Here is a 22,366-nt window from a genome sequence, read left to right on the forward strand (position 1 = left end):
TTCTAGCCTACTGAGCGAAAGAGCCATTTAAATCAAATTAAAGTAAAAACAGACTTGTCATGATATGATAGGAGGTAGTTGTTCACACCACTGGGAGTCATTGGAGATGTGGGAAAAGACAGTGGTCCCGTGGGAGGAACAAAGTCCCCAGTGGGAAGCAAATAAAGAGCTCACAAATTAACTCCAGGCATAACAAAGCTGTATTTAATTCCCTTGTTAAGGAGCAGAAGAAACCCCTTGTTTATTTATATTACATAGTAACAGAATACATATTAATCTTAACTGTTTTTTAAAATCTCATCACATAACACATTCAATATTTCAAAGTTTGTTTCTCATTAAATAGGAACAGAATAAATATTCATTTCTGAATTTCGGTGGCCACAGACCCTCTCTTTCTTAGATGGACATTCAGGCGACTGACTGATGCTTCTCCAGAGCCATATTAGACATTCTGTTTTATCACTTCCTTCAGCGCTAACACACACACACTTCAGTACAGAAAGAGCATTGTTTTCTGTATCACATCCCTGTCTAATGAGTCTGCTTGGAACAAAGTTAGTATGAAAATGACATTAAACCCCCCTGCCCTACATGGACACCAATACCACTGGTCTCCAGTCCTCACCATGTCATACTGTAGTTGGGAACACTGCCTCTGGTGGTAACAGGGTGATACAGCCTGCAGGGAAAGCCAATTGAGATCTAAGCCAGGCTAATGGAGGAAGACACTGATCTGAAAGGATTGGAGATGTAGAAAATGGATTGAGTGGAGGCTCCACCATTTTGCTTTCACCTAGTCATTCCTTTCAGGTTTGTGAACATGAAACTATTACTTAGGTGATAGAAATCAGGCCATGACAGGCAGGTTCTCCCAAAGCAGAGGCTTTAAACACAGACATTAGAGCAGGGGTGTTAAACTCATTCCATGGAGGGCCGAGTGTCTGCAGGTTTTTGGTTTTCCTTTCAATTAGACAGACCTAGACAACAAGGGTGAGGGGAGTTCCTTACCAATTAATGACCATAATTCATCAATCAAGTACAATGGTGGAGCGAAAACCCACAGACACCCTGCCCTCTGTGGAATGAGTTTGATGTGCGTTAGAGGAGTGGGGGATGATGATTGAGGAGTTTAGGAGTCTGGGGATAGGGGGGGGTAGAGCGTACTACAGAACAGATACTCTCCATCTCCCAACAGATGAATTATTCATCAATGCCCAGGAGTAAACAAGAGAACAGCACTATAAAGTTTAAACATTTAACAACGCAAAACGGTCCTTCCGTTCTTCCTTCATGTTATTAATGTTATTTGCCTGAACAGACGAGTCCAACTGCAAGTGCTTGCTGCTAAATTACCTCACACACTTATTTGCTTTAGATGTTTCTTTCTGACTTGTGTTACTAATAGTGTCAAAGGCAGAAACTAATTTGAAGAACTATTGGACATCCACCGTGGATCTATGGGGTTCGATGGCTAGGTATAAAGAGCTGGAACAGGTAGGCAGACAACAACATCCTAGGGACCACTGGCCAAGTAAAATGTAATTAAAAAGGTCAAATAGAACCACAATAGCCTTTGTCCAAACACATACACATGATAGGACACTTTAAAAAGGGTTGTTGGAGCTTTAAATTGAAGGATTCCAATATTAGCTCGAACTTAATGTTTTCTGCTTAAAATGCAACGAGGATGACTCTTCCCAACCCCAAAACACAGGCGGCGGTGGTGACATATTTACACATCGTCAACCAAATCAAATCTACAGAAGCAACTGACTGATTGCTGTAGTCCATTTGTGACATCACAGCGTATCAGGTGAAAGAGTTTGAGACTGATCAGCAGCGGCTAACTATAGTAGCTCTTTAAGCTAAGTGCTATCTGTAAATGTGGACCTCAGAAGCATCGTGACAGAGGCCGAAGAGAAACAAGACAAGAAAATACATTTAAAAAACAAAAAACAAAGGTACTGAAAATAAGTCTAAAAAAATAACACTTTAATTCTCTGCATTAGCCACCCCCCACCCCTTTGGGTTCTATCATTTCAGAGTGAACACAATGAATATTTCAATGGTAAATGAAAACATTAAAGCGCTATGTACATGCAGTCCTCTCTGCTCGGGCATGCTCAGTTCGGCCAGCAGGGGGCGAGGTGGAGCCGGTGGTATTCTGGGGTCAGGGGATTCAAGGGGTCAGGGCAGGGTCAGTCCTGGTGAGCAGGGAGGATGGGCTGCCTGCAGATGGGGCAGGTGTTGTTCTCAGAGAGCCAGCGGTCGATGCAGTGGATGTGGAACTCGTGGGCACAGGGCAGGCGGCGCAGCTTGTTCCCTTGGGCATAGTCGTTGATACAGACACTGCAGGCGCGCCCAGCTTCCCCCTCCAGGCTGGCCTGGCCGTAGGTGCGCGTGGCTAGTATGTCAATCTGCTCTTTGGTCAGGCCGCGCGGGTGCTCCTCATCCTCCTCGTCGTTGAGCAGGAAGAAGTGGGCCAGCCGCAGGATGGGCAGCGTGCCGTTCTCTACCAGGTTGTTTGTGTCCCTGCTCATCGGCCGACCGTCGTCGGGGATTGGGATTCCACTGTTGTCACTCCCACCTAACCTCTCATGCACTCCTTCCTCCTCATCACCCCCCCCCTCTCTCTCCGTCTCTATCTCTCCTGCCTGGCCTCCCGCCACAGTTCCACTCTCATTACTGTGGCTATGGTAGGTCTGTGTGGTGTTGGTGTTAGCATTGGGTCCTGCAGGGTCCTGGTGACCGGGAGTACCCTCGGTGGTCTCAGCGTCAGCCTCCGTCTCCATGAGGGAGCTAAGCTCCCCGAAGCCGGTCATGATCTGTCTGAGGATGGAGCGCAGGGCGGTGGAGCTGGGCTCCCCTAATCCAGTCTCGCTGATCCTCCTCAGAGGGATCCGGATGGTGCTGACGTAGGTCCGGATCCCGGCCCGCTCCGAGCGGGAGATTGTGCGCCGGAAGCCCCCGCTGTCGCTCTCGAAGGTGACAGTGTTCTCGGCGGCGCGGGCCCGGGAACGGGTTCGGCTGGCGATGCTGTCCCGGTCCCGGTTCTCTCCCGGTCGGATGCGCCGCACCTGCAGATCCAGCATGATGGTGGGGTGGCGCCGCACCCCCCCTGCACCCCCCGACCCGGCCGAGTGTGCCTCTCCCTCCTGCTCACCTGCCTCTGGGCCAGGCTCTGCTAGTACAGCCGGCTCTGACACGGCCTCACCGGTCTCCATGGAGACAGAAGCAGTTCTGTTTCCGGGCTCAGCAGTGTGGCCATTATTAGAGACACCATTTCCATTCCCACCACTAGGAGGCAAGGTAACCGAGTTAAGGGCGGGGTTTCTCTGAAGAGGGGAGCGGCTGCGTCTCCTAGACGACCGGGAGGTAGTCCCACCTCCTGCTGCAGCCCTGCGGGTCCGGCCACGAGATCGAGTCCTGCTGCTACGAGGCTCACGCCCCACAGACGCCACCTGGGACTGGGGCGGTACACGGGGGAAGTCCAGGGTAGGAACCCCCTCATCCTGCCCCTCCCCTGGGGAGGAAGCTCTGCTTGGGGGTTGGAGCTGTGGAGGGCTTATTTGATCCTGAAGGATAGGGGGGGTGATGGGGACTGGGGGTGGTGGGAGGTTGAGGGCTTCTGTACCGCTTAGAGCAGTAGGGGGGGGCAGGGGTGTGATGAGGGGTGCGGGAGTCAGAGGGATGGTGGTACTACTGCGTGTACGGCGGATCTGAGCCCTCCTGCCCTGGGTGGCTCGAGGTAAGGGATAGGGGGAGGGCCGTGCAGGGGTGTAGGGGGCAGTGCGTATGGAGGCTGAGGAGGCTGTGGATGGAGGGGGGACAGGAGACAGCTCTGAGGGGTCGGGGGTATCACTGTGCTCCCCTGGCTCTGGCTGCTCATGGTTGATGTTGATCTCCAGGCTGAAGCGGAACTCTCCACTGTTGGGGTTGGTGCGGCTGACCGCGCGCCACGTCTGGTTGCCGCTCTGGCCACTGCGCGTGGCGTTCCCTGTGCGTCGGAAGGTGTTCAGCCACTCCAGCAGTGAGTCCCCGTTAGACGTCTCTGCTCCCGGCTCAGCAGTAGCTATACAGACAGCAGCTCGTTATTGAACTGAGTCAGTTGTAATTATCTAGTAATACTTTGATCAATAATAAATCAAATGAACTGAGTATACAGCAGCAATTAGGCCATGAACCTTTTGAGACCCAAAACAATCTGTCCGTTTAGGTTATACAGACTCTTTAGCATTAATTTCCCACAGTAAGCCCTATAAGCCCATAGAACCACGACCACTGCTATAGCTCTTTATTCCTACCTGCCCCTCCCTCGCTCTCCTCCCCCTCAACGCTGCTCCCCTCCTCCTCTCCGGCCTCAGTGTTCTGTGGGAGTGGTTCAGGGCGGGGCTGAGATGACACACGCTCCTTTGCCCCGTCCAGGCGCTGCCGTAGCTCCTCCGCTGTCACCTCACCTGGGGAACAACATGTCCCCTTTTAGGTCAAGATGGAGGACTTATATGCTTGATTGTCCAGATTCATTTTCAGCCCTTAGTAGCCAACATGAAGCCATTACATTATAAAATGTGATAGTTTTATTACACAACATGTGTAGGCCTATATTAGGGTGCATTAGCAGGTTTCAGTCTATTGGGTTGGGACAGGGCTGCAGTCCTATGGTTATTGTTTCTCCATGGCATTAATTAGCACCACTAATTGGATAAGGCAGGGATGGTCAACTCCAGTCCTCAGGGGCCAGAGTGGTCACACCTTTCCTCCATCTCTAGAAAACACAGCTGATTAAACTAATTTAATTTTAAATTGAAGATCATGATTAGTTGATTATTAGAGTCGGGTGTGCTGGAGGGGCAAAAGTGCGAGACCAATCAGGACACTGTAGGACTGGAGTTGCCTATCCTGTGGTTGTCCTGGTACAAATTATTTAAAAAACAATGAGGAAAACTAGCAGACACTGCTGCCCTGGGGGACTGGAGCTATGCAACCCTGCGTTAGGGGTTCTAGTGAAGTTAGGTGTACTAGGTTCCTCTCACCAGGTGTGCCCAGCAGGTTGCTGTCTCTCATAAGGCGGTACTCTTCCTCACTCAGCTCGTTGATGAAGTGATAGTACGCCTCCTCCCGTCGAAGACGCTCTGCCTGACGCCGCCGCTCGTCTCGCCCGCTAGGAGGGTCCATCACCATGGAATCCGCTGTGGCACACAGAGGGCGGTAGGTGGGGTGTCAGAAATGTGGAACACTTGGCTGGAACTTACCTGGGTACTGCTTTAGTAATACATCCATCATTCAATCATTAAATTGAGATCACAGATATTTTGATTCTATACAACTGACAAAACATGGATGAGAACGAGACTTCACAGACCATCCAATTCCCTGGGGAAAAACCTCAGGTCAACAGTATTTTTTTTAACGATCAATGCAATTATGTGACATTACCACATCAGACGCCTTCACTTTATTAAACGTGTGTGTCCCCACCTTTGGCCATAAACCATGTCAAAACAACACTATCCATTCTGTTGTGGGATGAGACATGGCCAGTAAGAGGTCGGCTGAGACATTGCTCTGTGTAATTGCGGACTATTCTTTGGGTGCTGAAATCAGTCGTTTTTTATCAACTTCATTTTATGTGACCGTTCTCTACTCCGCCCGCACTAGTCGCTGATCAACTACTTAGTAAATCGGCTACAAAAATCAAACCTGAGTTCCGACATCTAGCAGGCTAACCTTCTTAGATTCAGAAACCTCCACACAACAGCATCGATGGCACACCGATAGACCGCAATGAATATTCAGTTGCCAACAATCATGCCACTTAGAGAAATATTCCAGCCTCTACAAAACATGCCATGTTGGAGAACACAGGAGAAAGAACCAACAAAAAACTGACGCTAGTGTCATCCTACTAGCTACCAATCACCGACGCAGGAACGATCACACAGCCACGTCGGAGGAGGGACATGACAAAGAATAGTCGGGCTCCATGTAAGTTCACTATGTAGAGGACAAAAAAATCGTCGCCTAACCATTGCAACAGAAATATATAAGCGTCTCCAACTACTAAAAATCTTCACACCCATACGCCGGTTTCACATTGCCTTTCAAAGCAGCGAGCTGTCATTTTGAATGCGCAACGCATTTGTTAGTTGTCGACAGCTAGCTATCTGGTGAAAGGTTTCGCCAACAAATAAGACAATTATTTTAACGAGTAACACACGAACTGAGTGCATACAATACTCAACCTAAACATAGTTTTTTAGCTCGAGAATATGGAGTTGACAACAAAATGTAGAGGTATTTTTGTACCTGACACAGCAGCTGTAATATCGACGCGTTTGCTTCCCTCTCCGCTCTGATTACAATGTAGCCAAGATGGGACCAACTGTGCTACACTTCTCACTGTTCGATCAAAGACCAGCAGTGTCAGATTAGTTCCTACCTTACGAAACCGCACGACTACATTATTAAAAGGGGCGGATTATAACAGATAATTGTTGTTAAAATCAATCTATTCATATGTGTTTAATTGTGAAGAGGACTGTTTTAAATTTGAAACAGGTTCTTTTTCACAAATGTATTTTACATAACCACGCAGTTGATCATTTTCTCCAAGCAGTCTGAAGGTAAATATATGAATAGATAGCAATGACATCCCCCCCCCGTTTTTCAATGTCCCTGCGCATATCTTGACTCCTCTTTATGCCTTTATTAGACGCCAGAATGATCTAATTTTGGATATCCAACATCAGATTATGATTAAGGAGTGGCATAATTGTCATGACATGTGTAGAGGAAACACTTGAACTGGCTTCAGAGATGCCAGCACCAAAGTTCTGATCATAAAACGTGATGTTTTTGTGTGAATAGTAAAATTTGTATCCCCTTCACGTTACAAAGAGTTAAAATCCACGTGGTGTTCTAAACATATAGCCTCGTCCATTTCTGTGCAATAACGACATTTTACGACAGTGCCGTGCGTGGTTTTTCAGTTCTCCAGAGTGATACCGGCTGGAGAAACGCAGTAGCAAGATAATACAAGAGAACGGGGAAGCTAGTTTTACTGCCCATACCTGGCCCTTCGTCGCTGATAAGAAACCTGCGTCTTCTCTGGTAAACATAAACCTAGCCGTTAAATGTGGAAATAGGGCTGAGGAGAGAGCGACGCGAAGGACGGCAACAACAAATTCTAACTGGGGTTGTGAAGTAAGTTGCCTCCCAAGCGGCGCTTTAAAAGGAAGCAGAAGATAATTGACCTAAACAACAGAGAGAATGGACTACGATTTCAAAGTGATGCTGACCGGAGAGAGAGAACGTGTCGAGGACCTGTTTGAATACGAGGGATGCAAAGTGGGAAGAGGCACCTACGGCCATGTATACAAAGCAAAGAGAAAAGATGGGTGAGTTGATAATGAGAGCCAGTAAGAAGGCCCTCGGGTCCACTAGTCTCAATAAAACAACTCTGTTTGTCTTGGTTGCTCTTGTTTTCAAGGCCCCCTCTGTTACACCTATTTGTAACTCGTAGTACGGGGAACATTTTAAAGAACCAACTGAATAAACTCAGTACGTCATAGCACTTGGAGAACAGGGGCTCGAGTTCCATGACAAAGCTGATTTGAGCACTGACATCAGTGGCCGAGCACTGACATCAGTGGCCCAGCACTTTATTTTATTTAACCTTTATTTAACCAGACAAGTTAGTTCGTATTTACAATAACTGCCCTCCAAAAGGCCTCATACGGGGGTTGGGATTAACAATACAATTAAAATGAAACACGATAAGAGAGACTTAAAACAACATAGCATGGTAGCAACACATGACAGCAACTTTGTAGCAGCACAAAACATGGTACAAACATTATTGGGCACAGACAACAGCACAAAAGGCAAAGAAGGTAGGGAACAATGCATCACGCGACGCAGCCACAACTTTCAGTAACGAACAGCTGTGCAATGTGTTAGCTAAATCCACCAGCTAACCTTGCTGTATTGTAGTTAGTATGCTAGTATAATGCATTTCAAATCCGGTATAGTTTTAAAATGACGCCTGCGCTCGCAGATGAAACGGAACAGAGCGGGGGATGTTGTAACAACATTGTATGTGGGGTATTGCAGTCATCAAGCAAGTCTAGCTCCAAACAGAATAACGAGGATATTTTGTATCAAATTATGCCGTATTATTTTTTTGCTTTTCGAGATAATATTTTCGCAGTAATATGAACAAACTGAGTGAAGTAGGCCAGCCTTTGTGTGATAGCCTATTACAGACGCAGCCAAGCAAGTCAGGGGCAGGTGCAGTCGCGCGCAGGGAATGTTTGGTTTTGCGGGTTTGAGGTGTCTGGATCGGCCTGGCTACACAATACATAATAATGGGTTTACAGAAAGCAGTTTTATCACCAGGTGCTTTACATTGTATGGAGGAATCTCACCCCCTCTAATAATAGAAGGAAAGTGTTTCAAATCTCGAAAGGAGGGACATTAAATGTATACAGGTATTCTGCATGGATTAACAGTGAAGAGGCCCCCTTCATATAGATGAGATGGACATGATAATAAAAGTGCTCCTTCTATTGGCCATGTTACTCTCTTTACTAATCATGTCTTTTCTCCCTAGTATGTAGTGTGGAATAGAAAACTATGCTGTAGGGATGTATAGATGTGACATTTTTGGCCGATACTGATATCTGATATTTTACATTTTAGTGTCCTTTTTTTAAGCATTCTAGTACAGTTGGGGCGGCAGCGTAGCCTAGTGGTTAGAGCGTTGGACTAGTAACCGGAAGGTTGCGAGTTCAAACCCCCGAGCTGACAAGGTACAAATCTGTCGTTCTGCCCCTGAACAGGCAGTTAACCCACTGTTCCCAGGCCATCATTGAAAATAAGAATATGTTCTTAACTGACTTGCCTGGTTAAATAAAGGTAAAATTAAATTAAATTAAAAACAGTTAAATAGTTAACACACACGGACATGCATCTCAGTGCAAGAGGTGTCAGAGAGGAACCAGGGACTAGAGTCCCTGGTTCGAAACCAGGCTGTATCACATCCGGCCGTGATTGAGTGTCCCATAGGGCAGCACACAATTGGCCCAAAGTTGGCCGGGGTAGTCATTGTAAATAAGAATTTGTTTTCTTAACTTACTTGCCTAGTTAAATAAAGGTTACACACACACCATACCACACTGACCAAAAAGTTATTTTGTTGGCATTTACAGATGTCCCCATTACCAGTAAAACATCATCAAACCTATTTCTTTCACTTACTTGCTGTGCTGTTTCGTTGTTAATTTGTTCAGTCGTTTCATTCTCAACCAGGATTTCATCATACATGTCAAGCAGTGAAGTTTCAGCTCTGTCTGTTCGTGGCCTCTCTTCCTCTGTGCGCACTGTCACTGTGTCCGTTTCCATCTTGTCCAGCTGTCTCTGTAACATTTCACGTAAACCTTGTTTCTTGTCTGCATCGAAGTAGCGGTCCTTGTACCTAGCATCAAGCATGGTGGCGACACGGTAAAGAGGCTCAGAGAGAATACCACCAAATCACTTGTTCACAGTCTTGAGTACTTTTGTAAAGTTAACCCCACGGTCTGTCTGCAGTTTTGTTGAGCAGGCGTTTCAGTGCCATGACAGAGGGTTAGCTTATTTCTCCAGTCAGTTGTTCAAATGGTGCTAAGTGTGTTCATGTTCTCAAATGCCATTGAAATGGCAGCAGCGGCATGAGAACCAGCACATTCTTGAGCATGCAATTTCGTACTTTCCTCAGTACTAAATCCTCGTTGACCCACTGTGCTGTCAGACTCCGCATGCTCATGGGGCTGCCATCGCTGGTTCTGGTTATACGTATGCACGTCATCTACCTATGTCGTACGTATGCACGTCATCTACCTATGTCGTACGTATGCACGTCATCTACCTATGTCGTACGTATGCACGTCATCTACCTATGTCGTACGTATGCACGTCATCTACCTATGTCGTACGTATGCACGTCATCTACCTATGTCGTACGTATGCACGTCATCTACCTATGTCGTACGTATGCACGTCATCTACCTATGTCGTACGTATGCACGTCATCTACCTATGTCGTACGTATGCACGTCATCTACCTATGTCGTACGTATGCACGTCATCTACCTATGTCGTACGTATGCACGTCATCTACCTATGTCGTACGTATGCACGTCATCTACCTATGTCGTACGTATGCACGTCATCTACCTATGTCGTACGTATGCACGTCATCTACCTATGTCGTACGTATGCACGTCATCTACCTATGTCGTACGTATGCACGTCATCTACCTATGTTATACGTATGCACGTCATCTACCTATGTTATACGTATGCACGTCATCTACCTATGTTATACGTATGCACGTCATCTACCTATGTTATACGTATGCACGTCATCTACCTATGTTATACGTATGCACGTCATCTACCTATGTTATACGTATGCACGTCATCTACCTATGTTATACGTATGCACGTCATCTACCTATGTTATACGTATGCACGTCATCTACCTATGTTATACGTATGCACGTCATCTACCTATGTTATACGTATGCACGTCATCTACCTATGTTATACGTATGCACGTCATCTACCTATGTTATACGTATGCACGTCATCTACCTATGTTATACGTATGCACGTCAGCTTTGACATCGGTTTTGCACATCAGCTAAACTAAACTAGACCGCAGGCCGACGCCTGCATTTTTAGCTAATATCGTCCTATTCTGAAATCGTGCATCCATGCTATGCTATTATCTCATCCTAGCCTGGTCCAGTCCTCCTGGCCCCATCCTAGCCTGGTCCAGTCCTCCTGGCCCCATCCTAGCCTGGTCCAGTCCCCCGGCTCCACCCTAGTCTGGATGTCTAGTCCAGTCCTCCTGGCCCCACCCTAGTCTGGATGTCTAGTCCAGTCCTCCTGGCCCCACCCTAGTCTGGATGTCTAGTCCAGTCCTCCTGGCCCCACCCTAGTCTGGATGTCTAGTCCAGTCCTCCTGGCCCCATCCTAGTCTGGTGGTCTAGTCCAGTCCTCCTCGCCCCATCCTAGACTGGTGGTCTAGTCCAGTCCTCCTGACCCCATCCTAGCCTGGTGGTCTAGTCCAGTCCTCCTGGCCCCATCCTAGTCTGGTGGTCTGGTCTAGTCCTCCTGGCCCCATCTTAATCTGGTCCAGTCCTCCTGGCCCCATCCTAGTCTGGTGGTCTGGTCTAGTCCTCCTGGCCCCATCTTAATCTGGTCCAGTCCTCCTGGCCCCATCCTAGTCTGGTGGTCTGGTCCAGTCCTCCTGGCCCCATCCTAGCCTGGTGGTCTAGTCCAGTCCTCCTGGCCCCATCCTAGTCTGGTGGTCTAGTCTAGTCCTCTTGGCCCCATCCTAGACTGGTGGTCTGGTCCAGTCCTCCTGGCCCCATCCTAGCCTGGTGGTCTAGTCCAGTCCTCCTGGCCCCATCCTAGTCTGGTGGTCTAGTCTAGTCCTCTTGGCCCCATCCTAGACTGGTGGTCTGGTCCAGTCCTCCTGGCCCCATCCTAGCCTGGTGGTCTAGTCCAGTCCTCCTGGCCCCATCCTAGTCTGGTGGTCTAGTCTAGTCCTCCTGGCCCCATCCTAGTCTGGTGGTCTGGTCCAGTCCTCCTGGCCCCATCCTAGCCTGGTGGTCTAGTCCAGTCCTCCTGGCCCCATCCTAGTCTGGTGGTCTAGTCTAGTCCTCTTGGCCCCATCCTAGACTGGTGGTCTGGTCCAGTCCTCCTGGCCCCATCCTAGCCTGGTGGTCTAGTCCAGTCCTCCTGGCCCCATCCTAGTCTGGTGGTCTAGTCTAGTCCTCTTGGCCCCATCCTAGACTGGTGGTCTGGTCCAGTCCTCCTGGCCCCATCCTAGCCTGGTGGTCTAGTCCAGTCCTCCTGGCCCCATCCTAGTCTGGTGGTCTAGTCTAGTCCTCCTGGCCCCATCCTAGTCTGGTGGTCTGGTCCAGTCCTCCTGGCCCCATCCTAGCCTGGTGGTCTAGTCCAGTCCTCCTGGCCCCATCCTAGTCTGGTGGTCTAGTCTAGTCCTCTTGGCCCCATCCTAGACCAACCCCATCCAATCCAGTCCAAACTCATCAAGTGGAGTCCAGATCATCCATGTTTTGTTTAATCCATCCCAGATCCTTTACTGTAACTGGACCCTCAGGACACAAATCAGACCCACCAAGCAGCAGGTCTAAAACATGACTGGTGGCTGTAACTGTGTTTTAACCAGCCCTAAGTGTGCAAAGATGTTTGTGTTTATTGTAGGAGATTGCTGTTTACGAGCCTCTCATGCCCTCATTTGTTCTACTGGAGTTGAAACATGGCCCGAGGAGGCACAAAGAGCAGTTTATGAGATGATTTGGGCCGGATGGAGGGGTGGGGTTTGTACTAGTGAGGGGCTAACCTAACTTTGTGTGTCCCTTGCCAGCTGCCACAGTCTGTTTCCCCTCTACTGTATGGGGGTGAGCTTGATTATATGACATAAATCTGGAGGAAATGTAAGCATTTTGCCCTCTCAGCCACTCATGTACCACCAACTGCCAGCTGACCTCCGTGTCTCAGTGTAGCAAGGCCCCATGGGAACTGTAGTGAACTTTGGTTGATGCTGTATATTTTTCTGTCTTCAGGAAGGATGATAAGGACTACGCCCTCAAGCAGATTGAAGGCACTGGCATCTCCATGTCGGCCTGCAGAGAGATTGCAGTAAGTGTGTTTTTTAGTTCAAGAGTAGACATCCCATAATGTCTGTGTGAATGAATGTTTCTTCTTCTAGTTACTGCGGGAGCTGAAGCATCCTAATGTGATCTCACTGCAGAAGGTGTTCCTGTCACACGCAGACCGCAAAGTCTGGCTGCTCTTCGACTATGCTGAGCATGATCTCTGGGTAATACACACACACACAGGTTTGGGGACGAACTGATTAAAAACCAATTGTAAACTGTAACGTTACCAGCAAAACTATAGTAATCAGATTAAATACTTTTGAAAAATGAAATTATTAATTCTAGGATTACTTTTAAAATGTTTGCGTAAAAAACATTTTTTGACACCTTTCGGTTTTCTCAATGGCATTTAAATCATCATTGAAAAAATTGTCAAATTTAAGGTCCTGCCTGAGTGAGTCTGACCACAAGTCAGAGACCACTGATGACACACCAAATGCACTTGATGAATTGTGGGAAAAGAGCAGGAATAGGCTTTTGTAGGCCCACATTCCAAGCTATGTCTTCCAGTGGTACGACTGCTGTCGACATCCAAAGATTATCCAACTTGAATAAAAGCTTGGCGGTAAGGGCCACACAGATATCATTAGTGTTGATATTTACATAGAGCAATGATGTGAATCACACTGCTGCTCTCTCATTTAGCTATTTGCGCCTCATGTATTGTGGTTGTTGTGGATGGCTGTTCACAAATGTATATGTATATTATTTTACCCAATAATGGTTGAATTGAAGAATAAGCTGTCTATCAATCTGTTTTTGCAACCAGTGAACAGCCAGTGAAAATATGCAACAGCTGCTTAATGCTTATGGGGAAAAAAGTTAGAGGGAGTTCCTCCCTTCTAAACTACTCTGTGGTGTTGTGCTCCATACTGTCAAAAACCAGTTTACTTTAAGAAGACCACGAGTGGGGCTTTTATTGCTCAATCTAATTTTTGCTGATAAAAAAAAAACAGGCCTAACGGACACATGTTCTAATGCACACACTTTTGATAGACTTAAACATCTGCAAATTATATAGATATCAGCATTTTAATGAGAGCAGCATTTTTTTCAGCTCGAAGCAATGAGCCCAACCAGTCCTCCATGACAACAAAGCTAATAAGTTGTTAGTTTTGGGGTTATGCTCAGGTAAAACAATTTGGATAATCTATAATTATAAGTCTTAATGTTGAAGATCAAGGTTTATTACATTATTTGGAATGACTGGAAATCGGACCCTTAAAAAATGTTTATGTAAAGATTAAGCCTAATCATATAACCTGTAGTAGAAGGCAATGGGTTAGAAGAAGCCTCCATAACCAACCTATAAAGTAAAATGCAACGTCCATTTATGGCCAGCTATGTAATCTCTTAACATTGTTTTATCCTGCAATAGATGTCGTTCAGTTGGCAATATTCATTTTTGTCTCCTTCTAATGCCTCTAAGGGGAAAGTAATCTAAAAGTAACCGAATGATTTGCATGAACACTCACAGATTTTGTATCTGATACATCCATACACACACACACACACACACACACACACACACACACACACACACACATTTGTTTTTACATTTACACACTTTGTTTTATAAACATTTGAATATTTTACCTTCACACTTGTTTAAATCCATTGACGCAGACATTGACAAACCACAATAATGATGCTCCCTCTCTCCACAGCACATCATAAAGTTCCACAGGGCGTCCAAGGCTAATAAGAAGCCCCTGCAACTGCCCAGGGGGATGGTCAAGTCCCTGCTCTACCAGATCCTGGACGGCATCCATTACTTACACGCCAACTGGGTCCTACACAGAGACCTGGTGAGGGAAAGGGTGGTGAGGGACAGGGGAGAGACCTGGTGAGGGACAGGGGAGAGACCTGGTGAGGGACAGGGGAGAGGGAAGGAAGGCGAGTGCATCCTTTTCCTGCATGCCAACTGGGTCCTACACAGAGACCTGGGCCTTTTCTCAATTGGATTTGCTCAACTCCTGCGTCCTCTCTCCTCCGTCTCTCGCCTCCTTTTGAAAAATGTCAAAGGTAATTGACAGGTGGCGAGCAGAGGGAACGTGAACGAAAATGTGCTTGTATTAAATTAGATTCTCCTCTCCATTTGTGCGTCATCAGGCAAATTACCTTTACAGGTGTGGAATCCCAAAATAAATGTAAAGTGATCAAATAAATGTAGGCTGTTCTGCAAGACATTTTTATAGATAAAAGGATAAGTAGCATATACATTTTAAATGTTTGCCTGCTCTTCTCCTCGCAAGCAACAACTGCTTCAAAGGGGGGGGTCAAATATAAAAACTCTTCTGTGAATGAATGGTTGGATACACATGACTATCGTTGATGAAAGGAGGCTATCGAAGAGGAGAGGACACTCCTCCATTCACCTAACTAATTGACACTCCTCGACCACAGTTTCCGGGTCACGGAGGAGAGCGGACGGAGGACAGACTTTTGCCCAAATGAGAAGGGCCTTTGTATGAGAGAGCGGGGGAGTGCGGAAGAAGGGGCAGTGGGGGGAGAGTGGGCATCCACTAACCTGATGAAAGTGGGGGGAGGAAGGGAGAATAGGGGAGCAAAGGGGGGAAATGGAGGGATGCAGGAAATGGAACAGTGGCTGAGCACTGTATAGTTGACCTGGTGGAGGAAATGGAGGTGCCTGGCCTGCTTCTCTCTGAGATGTGAGTTTCATTGTTACGCCACCAGAGGGTAGCATTGACACTACCTGAACCATTCATGTTATTCAGCATAACGCGGCCAAACTAATCTTAATTCCTCTCATTTGTGTATCTGTGTGGGTATTAGGATAATGGAAGTAAATATTTGGGTGATATTAACTGTTAATCTGTTTTTCCACAGAAACCTGCAAACATCCTGGTGATGGGGGAGGGGCCGGAGAGGGGTCGAGTAAAGATCGGTACGATAGAGTTTTTTTTTTTTTTTTTTTAGCATAATGCTTTGTCTATATAGTTTATTCACTGGTCATTACACACTATTTGAGCGTTATACTACATTATCATATTATTATGTGGATTATTTCTTGTGTGTTGCTGTACAGCGGACATGGGCTTTGCCCGCCTCTTTAACTCACCACTGAAGCCTTTAGCAGATCTGGACCCTGTGGTGGTCACCTTCTGGTACAGGGCACCAGAGCTACTGCTAGGTGCCAGGCACTACACCAAAGCCATCGGTGAGAACGGCCACGGGGTGGGTGGGTTGTGTACCAAGAGCTGAACTTTTAGCTATTCTTCCACCATCCTAGGATAATTACTGTTGTGTGTGTGTGTGCATATTTGTGCGAGCATGTTCAAGTGTGTGTGTGTGCGTGGTTTAGAACACACTGTGATATCCAGGGCTCTGTCACACGGTCATATTTTACAAAGAGCACATGTGCTCCTAAATTGAAAAATGTAGGAGCACAAAGAAATTTAGGCGCAGATTGAGAAATATTTGATGTATTGATGATTTGCCAGCAATTACTAAATATAATTATTTTCCCCTAGGCACTGGTGGCCAAACTAAAAATATTTAGGGTCATATGAATCCAAAATGGTAGCACTGTAGAGCCCTGATATCTCTAATCCTCACTTTGCATCTGTCAGACATTTGGGCAATTGGCTGCATCTTTGCCGAGCTGTTGACGTCTGAGCCCATCTTCCACTGTCGCCAAGAGGACATCAAGACCAGTAATCCCTACCACCACGACCAGCTGGACCGCATCTTCAACGTCATGGGCTTCCCCGCTGGTGAGAGTGCTGGGCTGGGGCAGGTCCTCTCCTCCTTTAGATCCACCACACACAGGCCACAAAATCAGCATGTAGAGGCTGAGAATACTTAAAAACTGGCTCTGGATTAAGAGGGTTGTCCATGAGTGCTGGGGACTCTCATAACTTATCAGGACATGCCTATGTGCATTGAAATGGTCGCTTGTACAGTATGTGTTAAATTATTAACCTTCCATCTGAATACCCATACTTGCGTTCTAAATAGTAGGCTTTTTGGGGTATGCAAAAATATAACGTCAGTATGTGTACAACTTTAAATGCCAGGATGTTATATTTATTTTGTCTTTTCATCAAGTAAAATTCGCTGCACACTATTGAGGAAGAGAATTGTCTTTTCAGACTTGCGTCTTTTTCATACTCATCTGATAATCAGAATAGGGAATGCGCCCTACCAAAATGAACGAATGGCGGGGAAGAAGCATGATTGAGCATTAGATTATGCCTTCTCAGCATGGATCAACCTATATTTGTTGCTCCCTGCATACGTTTTTTTGAAACAGTACGTTCTCAATAGTATGTAGTACTATTAGTACACAGCATGTCGTTTTTAGAAAGTGGTCGGCAAGACAGATTTTGGTCATTTTTGACGTGTGTATTATGAACCTGCCTGGCAAATAGGGATATATATATATATATGCCTCGTCATGGTTTAATTACACTCTTGTTCTTCAGTATTATATATATATATATAATACTGAAGAACAAGAGTGTAATTAAACTATGACGAGGCACAGTTCTATTCTGGCCTGGCTTGTATGAGCCCAAAGCAATCTGTCCTGTACAAGCCATCACTGACAGTCTGAAGATGTTATCCTCAGAGAAGCACTCACTGACACAGTCTGATGATGTAATCCTCAGAGAAGGACTGGGAAGACATCAAGAAGATGCCGGAGCACTCCACTCTGATGAAAGACTTCAGGAGGAACACGTGAGTGGCTTTCTGCCAGCTCTGAACAAGATCATTTGTATCATTGTAATAATAGATTTGTCTTCTAATCCAAACTGAAATGAGGTGGTCTGGTATACAAACTGAAATCTGTTCGTATATATCACAGGTATACAAACTGAAATATATGTTCGTATATATCACAGGTATACAAACTGAAATATGTTTGTATATAACACAGGTATATAAACTGAAATATGTTCGTATATCACAGGTATACAAACTGAAATATGTTCGTATATAACACAGGTATATAAACTGAAATATGTTCGTATATCACAGGTATACAAACTGAAATATGTTCGTATATAACAGGTATATAAACGTATATAAACGTATATAACACAGGTATATAAACTGTATATAAACTGAAATATAAATATGTTCGTATATCACAGGTATACAAACTGAAATATGTTCGTATATATCACAGGTATACAAACTGAAATATGTTCATATATCACAGGTATACAAACTGAAATATGTTCGTATATAACACAGGTATACAAACTGAAATATGTTCGTATATCACAGGTATACAAACTGCAGCCTTATAAAATACATGGAGAAACACAAAGTCAAACCAGACAGCAAAGCATTCCACTTGGTGAGTTGAAATGAGTTTTCTCAGTCTAACATTGCCTGAACGTTGTTGTTACATAGCATTCTTCAGTCAAACGTTCCCTCTGTTTTACTCATGCTCTAACGTTTGTGTGTGTAGCTCCAGAAGCTACTGACTATGGACCCGATCCGCAGGATCACATCTGAGCAAGCCATGCAGGACCCTTACTTCCTGGAGGAACCACTGCCCACCTCAGAGTGAGTCAGGACTCTAATAGAACTTTAGAACATATTTATTACATCTGTAACACATGTACAGTGCATTCGGGAAAGTAATCAAACCCCTTTTTCCACATTTGTTACATTACAGCCTTATTCTAAAATATAGATTTTTAAATTTGCCTCATCAATCTACATGCAATACCCCATAATGACAAAGCAAAAACGGGTTTTTAGACATTTTCACATTTACATAAGTATTCAGAACCTTTACTCAGTACTTTGTTGAAGCACCTTTGGCAGCAATTACAGCCTCAAGTCTTCGTGGGTATGACACTACAAGCTTGGTACACCTGTATTTGGGGAGTTTCTCCCATTCTTCTTTGCAGATCCCCTCAATCTTTGTCGGGTTGGATGGGGAGCGTTGCTGTACAGCTATTTTCAGGTCTCTCCAGAGATGTTTGATCAGGTTTAAGCCCGGGCTCTGGCTGGGCCACTCAAGGACATTCAGAGACTTGTCCCGAACCCACTCCTGCGTTGTCTTGGCTGTGTGCTTACGATCATTGCTGTGAAAGTTCTCTTTCCAACAGGACAGTCTGTGGTCCTGAGAGCTCTGGAGCAGGTTTTCATCAAGGATCTCTCTGTACTTTGCTCTGTTCATCTCTCCCTCGATCCTGACTGGTCTCCCAGTCCCTGCCGCTGAAAAACATCTCCACAGCATGATGCTGCCACCACCATGCTTCACCATAGGAATGGTGCCAGGTTTCCTCCAGAAGTGACGCTTGGCATTCAGGCCAAAGAGTTCAATCTTGGTATCAAATCAAAGTTTATTTGTCGTGTGCGCCGAATACAACAGGTGTAGACTTTACAGTGAAATGCTTACTTACAAGCCCTAACCAACAGTGCTATTTTAATGTAAAAAATTGGTATTAGGTGAACAATAGAAAAGTAAATAAATAAAACAGTGAATATAACAGTAACGAGGCTATATATAGGCACCGGTTAGTCAGGCTAATTGAGGTAATATACATGTAGGTATCGTTAAAGTGACGATGCATAGATGATAAAACAGAGTAGCAACAGTGTAAAAGGAGGGGGTGGGCACAATGTAAATAGTCCTGGTAGCTATTTGATTTCCTGTTCTGGAGTCTTATAGCTTGGGGGTAAAAGCTGTTGAAAAGCCTTTTAGACTTGGTGCTCTGTTACCGCTTGCCGTGCGGTAGCAGTGATGCAACCAGTCAGGATGCTCTCGATGTTGCAGCTGTAGAACCTTTTGAGGATCTCAGGACCCATGCCAAATCTTTTCAGTCTCCTGAGGGGGAATAGGTTTTGTCGTGCCCTCTTCACAACTGTCTTGGTGTGTTTGGACCATTCTAGTTTGTTGGTGATGTGGACACCGAGGAACTTGAAGCTCTCAACCTGCTCCACTACAGCTCCATCGATGACAATGGGAGCGTGCTCGGTCCTCCTTTTCCTGTAGTCCACAATCATCTCCTTTTGTCTTGATTACGTTGAGGGATAGGTGGTTATTCTAGCATCACCCGGCCAGATCCCTGACCACCTCCCTATAGGCTGTCGTGGCAGATGTGTTGTTACCTACCCTCACCATCTGGGGGCAGCCCGTCAGGAAGTCCAGGATCCAGTTGCAGAGGGAGGTGTGTAGTCCCAGGATCCTTTGCTTAGTGATGAGCTTTGAGGGCACTTTAGTGTTGAATTCTGAGATGTAGTCAATGAACAGCATTCTCACGTAGGTGTTTCTTTTGTCCAGGTGGGAAAGGGCAGTGTTGAGTGCAATAGAGATTGCTGCATCTGTGGATCTGTTTGGGTGGTATGCATATTTGAGTGGGTCTAGGATTTCTGGGATAATGTTGTTGATGTGAGCTATGACCAGCCTTTCAAAGCACTTCATGGCTACAGACGTGAGCGCTACAGGTCAGTAGTTGCCTGAGACTAGCCACCCTGACAGCTGATGGAACTGAGGAGTATTTCTGTCTGTAATTATGGCCTTTTTGTGGAGAAACTCATTCTGATTGGCTGGGCCTGGCTTCAAGTGGGTGGACCTATGCCCTCCCAGGCCCACCCATGGCAGCGTCCCTGCCCAGTCATGTGAAATCCATAGATTAGGGCCTAATTCATAAAAAATGTTCAATCGACTGATTTACTTTGAACTGTAACTCAGTAAAATCATTGAAATAGTTGAATTTTATTTTTTTGTTCAGTGTATATATTAAAACAACTAAAACCTTATTACTACATGTAATACAACAAAACCCCTTACTACATATATTGCATTATAACAAATGTATTACATGTCTGGAGTGATGTGGTGTGTTTGTGTCAGTGTGTTTGCAGGCTGCCAGATCCCATACCCCAAGAGGGAGTTCCTGACAGAGGAGGAACCAGAGGATAAGGCAGAGAAAGTCAGAAATGTGTGTGCCTCTTAGCTTTACATTTGGGTCAAAATATATGTTATATTTATATGTGTATTTTTTATCAACAGCGTAAAGGTTTAAACAGAGCATTTTGAGTGTATTTCCAGTGTGTGGTTGATGAAGCCTTGGGGGTCTTTTAATATTCCAGAAGAACCAGCAGCAGGGGAACAACCACACCAACGGGGCAGGACATACTGGTAACCCTGACAACAGCCACGCACAGGGCCCTCCCCTAAAGAAGGTGCGAGTGGTCCCGCCCGTCACTACCTCAAGTGGCCTCATTATGACCTCAGACTACCAGGTAGGGGTAGTCTCACATACATACATACATACATACATACATACATACATACATACATACATACATGCATACATACATACAAAGCAGCTACTATATAGCATAGCAATACTATATACTCAGCAAAATCATGCTATCCCACCAAATCATAACTAATCAGACTATTTACAATTCGGTATCTTATCTCTCTCTCAGCGCTCCAATCCACATGCTGCCTACCAGAACCCCGGACCAAGCACATCACTGCCCCAAAACAGCATTGGATACTCCTCTACCTCCCAGCAGCCCCCGCAGTACTCACATCAGACCCACCGCTACTGACCCCTGACCCAGCCCTCGCCTGGCCCACTAGGGAGAATGTACTGAGGGAGGTGGGTGTGTCCATGGCAATACCCTCCCCCCACATGTAACCCACCGGTCCACCCTCACTGCAGTAGTCCGTTGGCCCAGTATGAAATACAATGAGCCCATCCTGAAAATTACAACTTCAACCATGAGCAACACATGGAGACTAAACCACAAAACTAGATGGAGAAGAACGGATGCTGTCAGTTGGTTCTTCCCTTGTTCCTTACGCTCTTCGTCGCTGTGTCTATGAACATTATAAAGTTAACCTTCAGAACTGGTACTTAACAAAAGCCACAACATGACAAGCAAACAAAAGATGGCTTCTTTTGCAGTAAAGGCCACCCAGAGTGTTACCCACTCCCTCCTTTCCTTCTCACCACCTCCACCAAAGCTCTCCCCCTTTCCAGCCAGATCCCCTCTTCCTGTTGAAGCTTCGATCAGACTAAAGCTGCTATGTGACTGCCAGCATCGACAGAGTACATGCCCCTCTGTCCTCCTGTCTCTGTCCTCCTGTCGGTCTTTCTTCTTCTCTGTCTGTCCTCCCTTCCGAGGGCGTCTTTGCTGGGGACCGAACTGAGCTGCTGACAGGAGTATGCTGGGAGTTTAAGGGGCCCCATCCACAGCTCTTGTTGGGGGCGTAATTGAGACAAAAACAAAGGAAAAAAAACGACAAAAGAAAAAATACTTGATATTAGTAGTTTATAATTGAATCTGTTTTCCTTGGTTTTCACTGACTGTATAAAAAAAGCAAGTGGCGAAGCAGCTTCCGTTGGCCTGAGAGCAGCTGTTTTTATCGCTGTGGGCAAAACCTTTGAACTTCATAATTACAAAACCAACCAATCGTGTGGAGGACGGCATATGGAACATGTATTGTATTTAAATATTTTACATGAAGCAAGTATCCTGTCAATAAAAAGTGGAAATGTTAACATTGGAGTTGGGGGTTTCTCTTCTTTGTCTCTGTGTTAACCTGGAAAATGAAAAAAAAAAACGTATGTTCTCTTCCAGGAATAGAACCGTGTCTTCAATAATGGAACAATCCCAGTCCATCC

At 45.8% G+C, this 22,366-nt stretch overlaps 2 protein-coding genes across 3 annotated transcripts; one reads left to right on the top strand and one right to left on the bottom strand.

Moving 5' to 3' along the window:
* Window positions 1-182: 182 nt before the first annotated feature.
* rnf6 (ring finger protein (C3H2C3 type) 6) lies at window positions 183-5,184 on the bottom strand. The gene is made up of 3 exons (XM_035758447.2): window positions 5,037-5,184; window positions 4,308-4,460; window positions 183-4,075 (listed from the first exon to the last, which is right to left on the bottom strand). The coding sequence occupies exons 1-3, from the start codon at window positions 5,182-5,184 to the stop codon at window positions 2,202-2,204; spliced, it is 2,175 nt and encodes a 724-aa protein (XP_035614340.1). The 3' UTR covers window positions 183-2,201.
* On the top strand, window positions 5,062-22,243 carry cdk8 (cyclin-dependent kinase 8). 2 transcript variants are annotated; one of them, XM_035758449.2, is made up of 13 exons: window positions 5,062-5,211; window positions 12,639-12,714; window positions 12,785-12,895; window positions 14,402-14,542; window positions 15,585-15,642; window positions 15,784-15,915; window positions 16,328-16,471; window positions 17,369-17,438; window positions 17,991-18,063; window positions 18,178-18,275; window positions 20,578-20,665; window positions 20,817-20,969; window positions 21,162-22,243. In XM_035758449.2, exons 1-13 carry the CDS (start codon window positions 5,183-5,185, stop codon window positions 21,285-21,287), a joined length of 1,299 nt encoding a protein of 432 aa, XP_035614342.1. In that variant the 5' UTR covers window positions 5,062-5,182; the 3' UTR covers window positions 21,288-22,243. The 2 variants fall into 2 exon arrangements, with proteins under 2 accessions (XP_035614342.1, XP_035614341.1); XM_035758448.2 differs by lacking the exon at window positions 5,062-5,211 and adding an exon at window positions 6,929-7,400.
* Window positions 22,244-22,366: the final 123 nt, after the last annotated feature.

This window comes from Oncorhynchus keta, chromosome 28 (assembly GCF_023373465.1).
Source record: "Oncorhynchus keta strain PuntledgeMale-10-30-2019 chromosome 28, Oket_V2, whole genome shotgun sequence".
Classification (NCBI taxonomy): Eukaryota; Metazoa; Chordata; class Actinopteri; order Salmoniformes; family Salmonidae; genus Oncorhynchus; species Oncorhynchus keta.